General features: G+C 44.1%; 1 protein-coding gene across 3 annotated transcripts in view; it reads left to right on the forward strand.

The window, feature by feature from the left end:
- Prlr (prolactin receptor) overlaps positions 1-12,592 on the forward strand; it is a 200,061-nt gene that overhangs the window by 152,035 nt on the left and 35,434 nt on the right. For all 3 annotated transcript variants that reach the window (XM_045133037.1, XM_045133036.1, XM_004652513.2), the window contains 3 exons: positions 5,333-5,442; positions 8,762-8,894; positions 10,327-10,496. In XM_045133037.1, coding sequence (XP_044988972.1) covers positions 5,333-5,442; positions 8,762-8,894; positions 10,327-10,496 — 413 coding nt within the window. The remainder of the gene's footprint in view (positions 1-5,332; positions 5,443-8,761; positions 8,895-10,326; positions 10,497-12,592) is intronic.

Consider the following 12,592-nt stretch of genomic DNA (forward strand, 5'->3'; position numbering starts at 1 on the left):
TGAGTCAAACAGTGACACAATGAGAGGAGATTAACAGAATAGTCTGTGTTCAGTCCAGAGATCACCTAATGTCAGATGGTGGATCTAGACTACATAATGGGGGGGCTGAAGGTGTCTATCTCAGGATGAGGAGCTCAGGGCTCGGTGAGCCAGGGCAAGGATGAGGGGTGGGCAGTGAGGAGAAGTGTGGTGAGAGCTCTTTTCTGTCATCACTTCTAACTCTTTGGCAGTCACACTACTGTACCCATGGGGCCTTGGCCCTGGTTTTCCTTATGAGGAAGGTGCTTGTAGTTTCTCAATAGGGGTACTGCTAGGCCAAAGACTGCTGGACCCCTTTCTCAGGAGTTAACTTAATGAAAGAAGGTGATAAAGAAAGGCTTTTATTTGATTTTTTTTTTTTTTTAAATAAGGTAGGGTCTCACTCTGGCTCAGTCGCAGGCTGGCCTCGAATTCATGACAACTCTCCTGCCTCTGCTACCCAAGTGCTGGGGTGAAAGCCATGCATGGCCACAGCTAGCCGAAGAAAGACTATTAGAAAGAGTAGGTCTAATGTTGATAAAGAGCAGCCCCAGGGGAAGGGGGCGTAGGGGGTTAGGGGGTTTGCCTAGACTTCACAGCAAAGCAGGGAACACCAGGGTAGGCATCTGCATAAGGTCAGAGAAAAGATTAGGAAGATAGGAAAGCCCTCAAGCATACAAAGAGAAGAAGCCAAGTCCGGGGGAGCCATGGACAGGGCACATAAAAGAGTTATTAATGTGCTCCAAGCCTGCTGGTCACATCCAAATGTTGTGTTTTTTACATATTTTTTAATTTGTTATTTGAGGCAGGGAGAGAGAGAATGGGCTGACCAGGGCCAACTGCCACTGCAAACAAACTCCAGACACATGTGCCACTTTGTACATCTGGTTTTACGTGGGTACTGAGGAATCAAATCCAGGCCATCAGGCTTTGCAAGCAAGCACCTTCAACTGCTGAACCGTCTTGCCAACCCCAAAACTTTGTTTTGTTTTTTTTAAAGCAATTCCAGTTTTTTTTTTAATTTTTTTTTATTTTTATTTATTTACTTGAGAGCTACAGACAGAGAGAAAGAGGCAGAGAGAGAGAGAGAGAGGAGGGGGGCGCACCAGGGCTTCTAGCCACTGCAAACGAACTCCAGATGCATGCACCCTCTTGTGCATCTGGCTGATGTGGGTCCTGGGAAATTGAGCCTTGAACCGGAGTCCTTAGGCTTCACAGGCAAGCACTTAACTGCTAAGCCATCTCTGCAGCCCAAAATTTTGTATTTTTAAACCTTGGTTACAGCAAGAGAGTTAGTGATAAATGAATTTTATTATCCTTGGGAGATATAAATGTGTGTGTGTGTGTGTGTGTGTGTGTGTGTGTGTTTGCAAGGAGAGAGAGAATGAGAATGAGCACACTAGAGGAGCCTCTAGCCAGTACAAATGAAGATGTATGAGCCACTTTGTGCATCTTGCTTACATATAATAGGAAATCAAGCCTTGGTTGTTAGGCTTTGCAGGCAAATGTCTTAACCACTGAGCCATCTCTCCAGTTTCAAGGCTAACTTTTTGTTAACTGGATTCCAAATATGTGGATCCATTCACTGCTATAACCTCATGCAAGGCATCTGTGGTCACTTGCTAGTGTTCAGACCCATTGAGGTGGGCAATAAAAAGACTCATGCCAGGCTGGAGAGATGGCTTAGTGATTAAGCGCTTGCCTGTGAAGCCTAAGAACCCTGGTTCGAGGCTCGATTCCCTAGGACCCACGTAAGCCAGATGCACAAGGTGGTGCATGCATCTGGAGTATATTTGCAGTGGCTGGAGGCCCTGGCATGCCCATTCTCTCTCTATCTATCTGCCTCTTTCACTCTCGGTCTGTTAATCTCAGATAAATAAATAAACAAACAAACAAATAAAAAAGTCATGGCTAGCCTTGATCAAGATTCTGCTTACAAAGAAGAGTGGACTCAAACAGAAAGAAAAAAAAAACTATTCCTAGCCTAGTATCAGCCTGCAGTGAAAACTCACCAAAGTACAGTCAGAAGGTCTGCTTAATGTTATGACAAACTCATCCACCTTGTGAGCATGGTTAACATTTAGCATAGTTCCCCTCGGGTAAACAGTTACCACTTTCTTTCTCTCAAGACTTTCTTACCCCACTCCAATTCTCATGCTAGAGAGTCAGATGCAGAAGGAGTTGGGAAACCATTACTAAACACAACAGGCAGCACTGTGAACGTGTCTCGTTCCTCGGCGCATGGGTTTCAGGTCTCTGAAAGTACATGATTGTGACAGATTCCATGATAGGTCTCAGGAAATCCTACAGGAAGTTCTTTTCTTTAATAAGTCCATAAAATGATGTTTATGGCAATTTTAATAGTAAATACTTTAATTAGGAGAGGTTCTTTGATCCTGCCCCATCACCTGAGAAACTATAAGCAAAAGAAGCAGATAGAGAGAATGGGCGCGCCAGGGCCTGCAGCCACTGCAAATGAACTTCAGATGCATGCGACCTATTGTGCATCTGGCTTAACGTGGGTCCTGGGGAATCAAGCCTTGAACCAGTGTCCTTAGGCTTCACAGGCAAGTGCTAAACCGCTAAGCCATCTCTCCAGCCCCCAACCTAGTATTTCTTTTACTAAACAAGTGGACCCCTGTTTGACAAAGCTGCCTGTCTGCACCCAAAAGGTGTGACTTACAGCATGCTGATCTCATGATCAACACCTTCCAGAGTAGAGGCATCTTAATAAAGGGTTATTGTAGAATGCCTTTAGCCAATGGGCAGAGTCCCACTTGCAAGCCAGGCTGAGCTCATTGGATTGCCAAGATGAGTTCTTCCCCAGCTCTGCATATCAGATCAAGCTTGGGCAAATAACAGCACTGGAGAACACTTGTGCAGGAGTGGAGACGTCGTTGAGATGGCCTCTCTCAGGCCTGGCTCTCCTGTTCCTGCTCTGAACTCCCTGTCCACCCGAAGCTTGGTGTTATTTGCCAGAAGTCAGATGTTTTTGTTGCTGCTGTCCCCCCTACAAAAGGCAAATGACTACCCCATCTGTAACAAGCAAGCACCTTGAACCACTGAGCCATCTCCCCAGCTATGACCGACATTCTATGAATTGATCTAACAGATTCTTTTACAGTTGCCAGAGCCCCCTCCCTGGAGCCTGTGACTGTCAGCCTGTTAAACTTCTGTTTGTTTCCTCATTAGACCTCTGTTTCCTCATCTGTTAAGATAGGGTGGGAATAAGCAGTATCTTCTCAGTGGCCCGTGGACAAAATTTAATTCAAATGGCAAAAGTATTCAGCCCAGTGTCTGACTCATAACAGGTACTCCTGGATTGCCAGGCATAATTTACAACCCACTGGGAGCCTCTGACTACTTGATTTATAGAAGACTTCCCTGAGGGGTTAGATGGAGTTGGCTACACTGGAAATGTGCAGCCTGGGAGGGTATGTGAACGGAGTCCAGTTAAAGTAAGTAAAGGGTCTCCCTCCGCTAGCTGCTCCAGGGGACCTGTTCCTGGGTCAGGCTCTAGTACTGAACCAGGGTCCTCAACATAAAGGACCCACTTGGTGGCACCCACCCCTCACACCACAACCTCTACTGTCACTACGATTCCTAATTCCCGCTGCATCACAAGCAACAGTGCAAAGCAGAAGCCTTCAAAAAGCTGACCACTAGGCTGGAGAGATGGCTTAGCGGTTAAGCGCTTGCCTGTGAAGCCTAAGGACCCCGGTTTGAGACTTGATTCCCCAGGACCCACACTGGCCAGAAACACAAGGGTGCACATGCATCTGGAGTTCATTTGCAGTGGCTGCAGGCCCTGGCGTGCCCATTCTTTCTCTCTCTCTCTATCTGCCTCTTACTCTCTATGTCTGTCGTTCTCAAATATAAATAAATAAACAAAATTTTTTTTTAAAAAAGCTGACCATTGAGTGTGTGTGGCTAACAGAAGGAGCATCCTGTCTGTCCTAGACAGCGTCATGTTGCTGGGATGAACGGCCCAACCAGACACAGCTTGTGGCAGAAAGGGATTCATTTGAAGCTTACAGATCCAGGATCTGTAAGGAGATCTGTAATGTCAGGAGAAGCTGGCCCCCTTCCACAGGTCCACGCAGAGAGAAATAGCACCACCAACACCATAAGCAAGCACGCTCCAGGAACCCAGGCACATCTTTAGGCTGGAATTCAGATCCGCCCACAGAAATACCTCGTCCAGCATGGTGGTTGGGGATCGAAGAAGCTTTAATAAAACTTAATTTATTGGGGGACACCCATTCAAACTACCACACCATCTGATCAGGAGGAATGGGCAGTCAGTTCTTTGAGGGACTCATCAGACAACACTTGTGTATTTCAAATGGTCTGATGGACAACTTGGCCTCGTGGATGTTCCTCCCTTGGTTTAAAAAAAAAAAAATAAGGGAAATTAAATCCATGTGTTTCTGAGAATTTACACTTAGTTCATCAAATCTATTGTTTTCTGAGCAATGTTTGAAGTCTAATAAGACTAATGAGCTTTTTTTTTCCAAATGTCTTTAAAACTCTTTTTTTTCTTAGAAGGAGCGTGAGAGGCTTTGAAAGTTATTCCAAGGGTAAAAATAATAATATTAATAATAAATTGCTCAACATTCTCAACCCCTGCAGGTTTGAAATTTCCTTAATACTCAGCCCATGAGATTTGAATTATTACTAGTGTTTATTGTCTTTTTTTTTATATAGAGTTTTACAAAAGGGAGAAGGAAGCCACATGGAGGTCACTAGAGTTCATTGTGAAGTTTGCTTCATAGCTATGCCCAGATCCACAGAGAATCCAGGGACCTTCTCAGGCTGAACCTACAGAGAATACCCCCCACCCCCACTCTAAATTTGGCAGTACCCATGGGTTTGAACTAAATTGTACTCAGATCACTGGTTTTTCAGCCTGGATTTTATTTGGGCATATCAGAGCCAAATCATTCCTGGAATGGTTTTTAGGTTTTGTTTTGGTGTTTTTGCAGGGTATTTATATCACACAAATGGATGATATGTTACTGGACAACTACAGGGTGGGAAGACAGCAAGGTGGTGGAAGTGTGAAGGCGTCAATAGCTACTGAGCTCTTTACATTGTTACCTGACGACCTCTGCTGGCGGAATTTTTCCCCAGCATGTGTGACTAGATGCCTCTGAGCCAAGCCATCCCCTGTTAATTTTCCTACATTCCCTTCCTCCTGTTTTGTCACATTAAGCAAGGAGCAGGAATCCGTTGCAAACACTCAGAATAAAGTGGTGCATGTGCATGACCAGGCTGTCATTTCACAAAAGTTGCCTGGTACCTTCTCTTCCAGGAAACCTCTGATACATTGCCTGTCACAAGAAAAGGGAGCCAACATGAAGGGAAACGTGGTTTCCACAACTGCTCTCGTCCTGCTTTTTCTCAACATCAGTCTTCTGAATGGTGAGTAAGATACTGCTCTGCTGCTTTTCTTTGCCTGTGGTGTTTTCTAAGAGAGTGGAGAAGCCATCCTGGTCTTCTTGCGAAGCAGTTGCAAGAAATGAAAACGGTCATGTCGTTTCTTGCTACTAAACTATTTTCAAGACTTTTTTTTTTTTTTTTTTTTTTTTTTTTTTCCGAGGTAGGGTCTCACTCTGGTCCAGGCTGACCTGGAATTAACTGCGTAGTCTCAGGGTGGCCTCGAACTCATGGCGACCCTCCTACCTCTGCCTCCTGAGTGCTGGGATTAAAGGCATGCGCCACCACGCCCGGCTCAAGACTTTTGTGTAGAGGTTCATGTGGAACCTGGCTGCTCTGTGCTTTTTCTTCCACTCTCGATGCTGGAGTGTGATGGAGTGGCTCTGAGAATGGCAAGACCTCTGTCCTAGTCGAGGTTCTGCCAGTTACCAACTGCACGATCTGGAGCCACTGGCCTAATCTGACTGAGTTGTAAAATTTTCAAAGTGAGGATAAAATTTCCTCTGCCTCAGATCAAATGATACATGTGAAAGATCTTTGAAAAAAAAAAAACAAAAACATAAAGTTAGAGATTGCATTGACATGTTGGAAAAGAAATGCAACCAACTCCATTATTTGTGCTCATAGGAAAAATAAAGTCCATAGCTAAACTTAGATAATGTGTGACTGCCTAGGTATAACTCCATCACCTTCTATGTATTTCTGGGGTATATGTACTTTTGCATATAACCATGAGTCTACCAACTTTTTTTTTATAGTGCCTGATTGTGAATGCTTCTCTGTGTGTGGTTAGATGTGCATCTGTGGATATATGTCAGTGTGTAAGTTCTGTGTATTTCCATATATGTATACTGCTGTGCATGATGTGTCCCAATGTATACTGTCATCAATACGCCCATGTATGTATTTCTCTATATCTGCATTATGTATGTGCCACGTGTGTACTTCTGATGTAGGATCTGTGTGTGCATGTGTCTCCACAGCTGCATGTTCCATTCCCGTGTTCCTGTATGTGTGCACATTGAGATAGTCTGTAAAGTTTAATGGTCCCCTGTAAAGTACATGAAAGGAACACTTCAACTAAACATAATTTCACAACTTTACCCTCCTCTCTCTCGAATTTCCTAAACATGCTATTAATAAGGTGTAAAAATGTAAAAGATATGAGAAAGAGAGAGAGAGAGAAGCAGGCAGACAGAGATAGTAAGAAGGACAAGCAGGGGTCATAATCATCCACAAGGGAAACTCGCCTCTGATAACCAATGGCCTGAATTGGCTTAAATTCAGGCTCATTATTTTTTTAAATAAATATTTTCTTCTGACATGACATACTCCTCCTTACTCACGACAAAATCAAATAAGCAAAAGAAACCTTTCTCTCTTTTTTTCAATGACTTCTAATAACAGCCTGAAGAAATGTCCCCTGGAGAGTGAGCAGTGCTACCCATTTTAGCAGATCTGCATGGGGCTGGCACTGCCTGGTTTCAGCAGAGCCCGTGATTTGCAGTGAAGCTTTGCTCACATTGACATGAGCAGTTGCTTTCCAGGTCCTCACTCAGTGCACCATGGCATGCCATCCATTAAATTCTTCTTCCTGGGGCTGGCGAGATGGCTTAGTGGTTAAGCGCTTGCCTGTGAAGCCTAAGGACCCTGGTTTGAGGCTCGATTCCCCAGGACCCACATAAGCCAGATGCACAAGGCGGCACATGCATCTGGGGTTCGTTTGCAGTGGCTGGAGGCCCTGGTGCGCCCATTCTCTCTCCCTCTCTCTCTCTCTTTCTCTCTTTCCCTCCCTCCCTCCCTCTCTCCCTCTTTCTCTCTCTGTCACTCTTAAATAAATAAATAAACTAAAAGATTCTTCTTCCTGGTCAGGTTACCTAGAGACTCCTCTTTCCACCCATAATCCACTTGCCTTCATCTCCCACAAACCTGCTTCCCCTGGTCCACACCTCATCAAGAAGCCTGAAGCCTCCATGAGAGATGGAGTTGCAAGTGTAGGGGAATACACAGGGAACCCCCTGAGCTGCCTAGCCCAGCCTCAGAGGGCTCTCCCCACTACTCCTGCCTTCCTGAATGTAATGTTGGGGCCTTCGGTTGGGCAGAAAGGGAGAGGAAAATGCAGATATATAGTCAGTCATAGTTTGCCTCCCCCACCCAGCAGCATCGGGGCACAATCCCAAGGTTATTCTGTTCCTCTTCTGACTAACAGCCAAGCAAGAGCAATGGGCACCACCAGCTTGCCAAGAGCTCTTGGGGTTAGGCAGGTGAAAAGTCTAATGTTCTTGATGTTGTATTTCCCCATCTCCTCTCCCAGACTGTCTAGCCTCCAGCCTAGGACTAGGTACAGCTCTTATGGTCACTCACCCACTGCCCTACCTTCTACCACGACCCTGCCCCATAAACATGCATAGGATGACCAGGGAGCTTTTAGTCACCTCGTCACAGAAAGACCCAAGGGAGAGAGGGAAGAACTATTAAAGAGGGCTGAAAAGCAAGATTCAAAACTGGCAACAATGAGAGCTGGGAGATGAACAGCAAGCCTGGTTCCAGTAAGTCAAGGCCTAATGAGATCAAGGAAAAGGGACGAAGCAGAGACAGGAAAAAAAAAAAAAAGACAAAAGGGGGCAGGAAGGAAGGAAGACAATAGTGTGGGAGTGGCAGAGATGAGAGATGTTGCTAGAGAGCACCACATTGGCGAGGTGTGTGCCAGTCACTTGTCCCTAGGGAAGAATTTGTTCTAGTCACCTTTATGATGTGGGAGGGTATCAACTTTCTAGGTCTGTTGAAGAAAGGATCATATACCCTTCACACGCCTCCAACTTCTTCCCACCAGGCTCACTCTTCATTTACCTATTTTTTAATTATTTTATTTAGTTTCATTTTTATTTATTTATTTATTTAGGTAGGGTCTTGTTCTAGCCCAGGATGACCTGGAAGTCACTATGTATTCTCAGGGTGGCCTTGAACTCACGGCCATCTTCCTACCTCTGCCTCCCGAGTGCACCACCACGCCTGGCTCTTACTTTTTAATAACTGAGCCTCACTTAAGCTGTTGGTATATCGATCCCAAAATTCAAACATGCTCACCACCACCACCACAAGTTCCACCCAAGTGTCCTGCCCCCACGGAGATGGCACAGAGGAGTCGGGCGAGATGCCCTTTCTGCACAATGCACCCGCCCTGAGGCCTCATCACTGGCCAGGACGTCCTCCATCTGTTTCTGTTATGAGCACAACAGACAAATGATTGACTGGAACTCAATATTAACTCTAATGGCTTATGATTTTTTTTTTTTTTTTTTAGGTCAGTCACCTCCTGGAAAACCTGAGATAGTTAAATGTCGTTCTCCGGATAAGGAAACATTTACCTGTTGGTGGAAGCCTGGGACTGATGGAGGACTTCCTACCAATTACTCACTGACTTACCAGAGGGAAGGGTAAAAAAAAAAAAATCTCTCTTGTTTCTTATCAAATACCACTAGAGTATGATCACTTTCTAGGCCCAGGTTAGAAATATACTTCTCTGGATTTATACCAAGAAGTCTCATACTACCAGGAAGGAAATCTAATATCTCTGTCCATCTTGTCCTGTTAGGTTTTGAGTCTGCTAAATCAGCATTACGATAGAAGCCGGGTGTCGATCATCTGTCACAAATGGGTTGCAGCCCAAGGCCCTATATCAGTCTTTCATAACTGCTTACTAATTTTAGATGCTCATCTACAAACCTTGTGTCATTTATATTTTATGAGTAAACACATGTAATATAACAGGATCATATAAACTCTTATCAAGTAATCCTTTATAAACATATTACATTACTTTTTTGTTTCATGTCCAAGAAAATCAATAACCTTTAAGGAAAAGGAGATGATGGTTTTTGATTTTTTTTTAGCAAATTTCTGATCTAGAATTCAAGATCTCAGCAAGTCATGAGGGTGCATGTCTAGAACTCAACTCATGGAAGGCTGAGGTAGGAAGATCATGTATTCAAGGCTAGCCTGAGCTATATATAGAAACCCTGTCTCAAACAAAATGAAACAAAATATATATATATATATAACTCAAGATCTCCTCTAGGGAATATGTATTGCTAGTAGAGAGACAGCTGACCCACTTTTTAGGGACTGTAGTGGGTTTACACAAAGCTTCCCATCTGGGACCCAAAGAGACAGCATAGAAATATTTAGAAAGCTCCTAACAGGCAACAAAAATCAAAGAAGTCTTTGTGCTTGTGTGTGTGTGTGTGTGTGTGTGTGTGTGTGTGTGTGTGTGTGTGTGTGTATGCACGCATATATGCCCACTCATGCAACTCTTAAACCAACATATGAGCAGCCTCTTGAACCAGTCGGTTTGAAATGTCTTCTTTGAAGGTCACTTCACTCTGATGGTCACTTGATCTCCCCTGAAGTACACTGACATCAGTCTGTGTTCTCCGGACTCTTTTTCTACAAGCGGATGTAAACAATGAATGCTGCGTTGTGGGTTACCCCACTCTGTAGGTTCATGCGTGTGTTAAGATGACCCATTGGTGGTGCCCTGAGTTCAACTGAGCCTCGGCACTGGCATTCAAGCATTCACTGAATGGAGGACATACAGCAAAGTTCACAGAAACGCCTGCAGGAAGGAAGGGTCAACGAGCAGCGCAGTAGTTGAGGCCATCCTTTCCTCCAGCACGCTTCTTTCCTTCCCTCCCGGATGACCTGGGCAAAGTACAGACTCTCAGGGTGCTATTTCTCCGCTGTCATTTTTGTGCTTGGAATGCTTGATTCCTAAAGCCCAGTGGTATTGCTTCATTAAGAAAAAAGAAAAATAGCTAGAGAGTATCACTGACACGTTCCTGTTCATTCCTGATGCATTGCTTCTTGCAGAGAGAAAACCCGCTACGAGTGCCCAGACTACATAACCAGTGGCCCCAACTCCTGCTTCTTCAGTCAGAAGCACACTACCATATGGAAAATATACATCATCACAGTAAACGCCACAAACCGCATGGGAAGCAGCGCCTCGGATCCACTTTACATCGATGTGATTTACATAGGTAAGGCGGTGGGGAGAGGCAGGGAGGGATTGGGTAGTCCATCATGTCAGACTCCGTTTGAGTCTTCTTGGCTTATGCATGGATGAAACATTTTACAATGTCCTTGCCAGAAGAGGATTTCACATGATTTCCTGAGTCATTCTTAACAGTATGGCTTGTGTGTGGGATCTGTGTGCATTTGTATTTTCCCTTGACCCTAGTTCCTGTCCTCTTGTGCCCAGCCTGAATGTTCCAGTATGCTTCCTTCCTTAGTCCTTCTCTTCAGCCATTCCTGAGCAACCAACATCCCTTTCTCTCCAGTGAACTCAAGCTCCTTGTTCCTCTTGGAGAGGGTGCTGGGGATCACACCATGGGCGCTGGGCGCACTCGGGAAGCGCTCTACCCCTGAGCTATACCCCCAGCTCTGAATTTCTTTTCTTGCCCCTCATGACAAAAAAGTTTCAAGTGATTCTGCATCCATAGGGGTTACTCCAAATCTTTGCCTCAACTCAGTTCGCAACATGTATCTACTTATTAACAACCTGAACTGTTATCTTATAAATAAAGAATTGGTGCAATGATGTGACTATAGCGCAGTGGTAAGGTGCTTGGCTAGCATTAACAAAGCCTTGGGTTCAGTTTCTAAACCACCAGCCAAAAAACTACCTTGGGAGTAAACAGTAATAAGCTGCAGGCCAGGATCACCAGTGCTGTGTGTGGAGCAGTCATTCATAAAGTCAAACAAAGTCAACTGAGACGGTCCCTTGCTTTGTGTGATCAGCATTAAGCTAAAGGGAACAACAAAGGGAATCTTAGGATAAGAAATGGATCAGGAGAACTAGATTCATTCCTTGTCTTGGACAATAACTTATGAACTTGCTTTGTCCAAGTCTTTCTGATCTAACTAATAGTACCTAACAAAGAAAAACAGACTGAGACCCTGCAGGAATCAATTGCAATGAGCAAGCACTCAGTGGCTGATGCTTTAAAATAGAATAGCTTCCAGGACCAATTATCGCACACTTGAATGTTTTCTCCCCAACAAATCACTGGAGTGAGCTTGAGGGGGGAAACTGAATTTGATCTTAGTTTTGAAAAGAAAAGTAAAATGGCAGACTCACTGGCTAACAGGAATACAATTAATTCTGATCACATAAATTGATGGGAGATATAAAGACTTTAAAAGTGCTAAATGATAGATAATTCTATTTTGTGGAATCTTTCTCGAATTGCATTGCCTTACATGTTATAATACCTGAGGACAAACCAAAGGAAATAAGAAAAAAAATGTGAAGTGAGCAGATGTTATACTGAACGTGCTCAACAAAGCAACTGGCTCCCTAAAGAAACCAGTGTGCTTGAAAAGGAAATTGAGGGCTGGAGAGATGGCATATAGCAGTTAAGGCGTTTGCCTGCAAAGCCAAAGGACCCAGGTTTGACTCCCCAGGACCCACATAAGCCAGATGCACAAGGGGGCGTAAGCATCTGGAGTTCGTTTGCAGCGGCTGGAGACCCTGGCATGCCCATTCTCTCTTCTCTCCACTTGCCTGTTTCTGTATGTATCTCGCTTTCTATCTCAAAGAAATAAATAAAAATACTTTTTGAAAAAAAGGGAATTGAAGCTGGGGGTTTGGTGCACTCCTTTAATTTCAGAGCTTGAGAAAGGTAAAGGCAATGTGAGACTGGAATACATATTCTAGGTTAGCTTAGACTATAAACAGAGCCCTCCCCCCACCAAAAAAAAAAAAAAAAGCCCCACAAAACAAAGGGTTAGAGGTTTAGCTCAGTGGATGAGGGCTCACCTAGCAAGAACAAGGCTCTGGGTTCAGTCCTCAGCACCAGAAAAAATAAAATCAGTAAGAGAAGCCATTTCTCAAAAATAATTAATGAATTAATTAAAATTTTATTATTTAGAAGTATGCACTGAATTTGTATTTGGCTCTGGAAAGAATTTTTTCTAGCAAAAAAAGAATGTGTACTAAACCATATTTTTTTTAGAATAACAAAAGACATAGTGGCAGAACTCTCATGTGACCCTGCAGCAGACAGGGCTGGTGACAGGCCATGGAAATTCACTTGAAAATCAGTTCTCATCACAGTACATTTCAATCAGCCAG

This window comes from Jaculus jaculus, chromosome 13 (assembly GCF_020740685.1).
Source record: "Jaculus jaculus isolate mJacJac1 chromosome 13, mJacJac1.mat.Y.cur, whole genome shotgun sequence".
NCBI classification, from domain to species: domain Eukaryota; kingdom Metazoa; phylum Chordata; class Mammalia; order Rodentia; family Dipodidae; genus Jaculus; species Jaculus jaculus.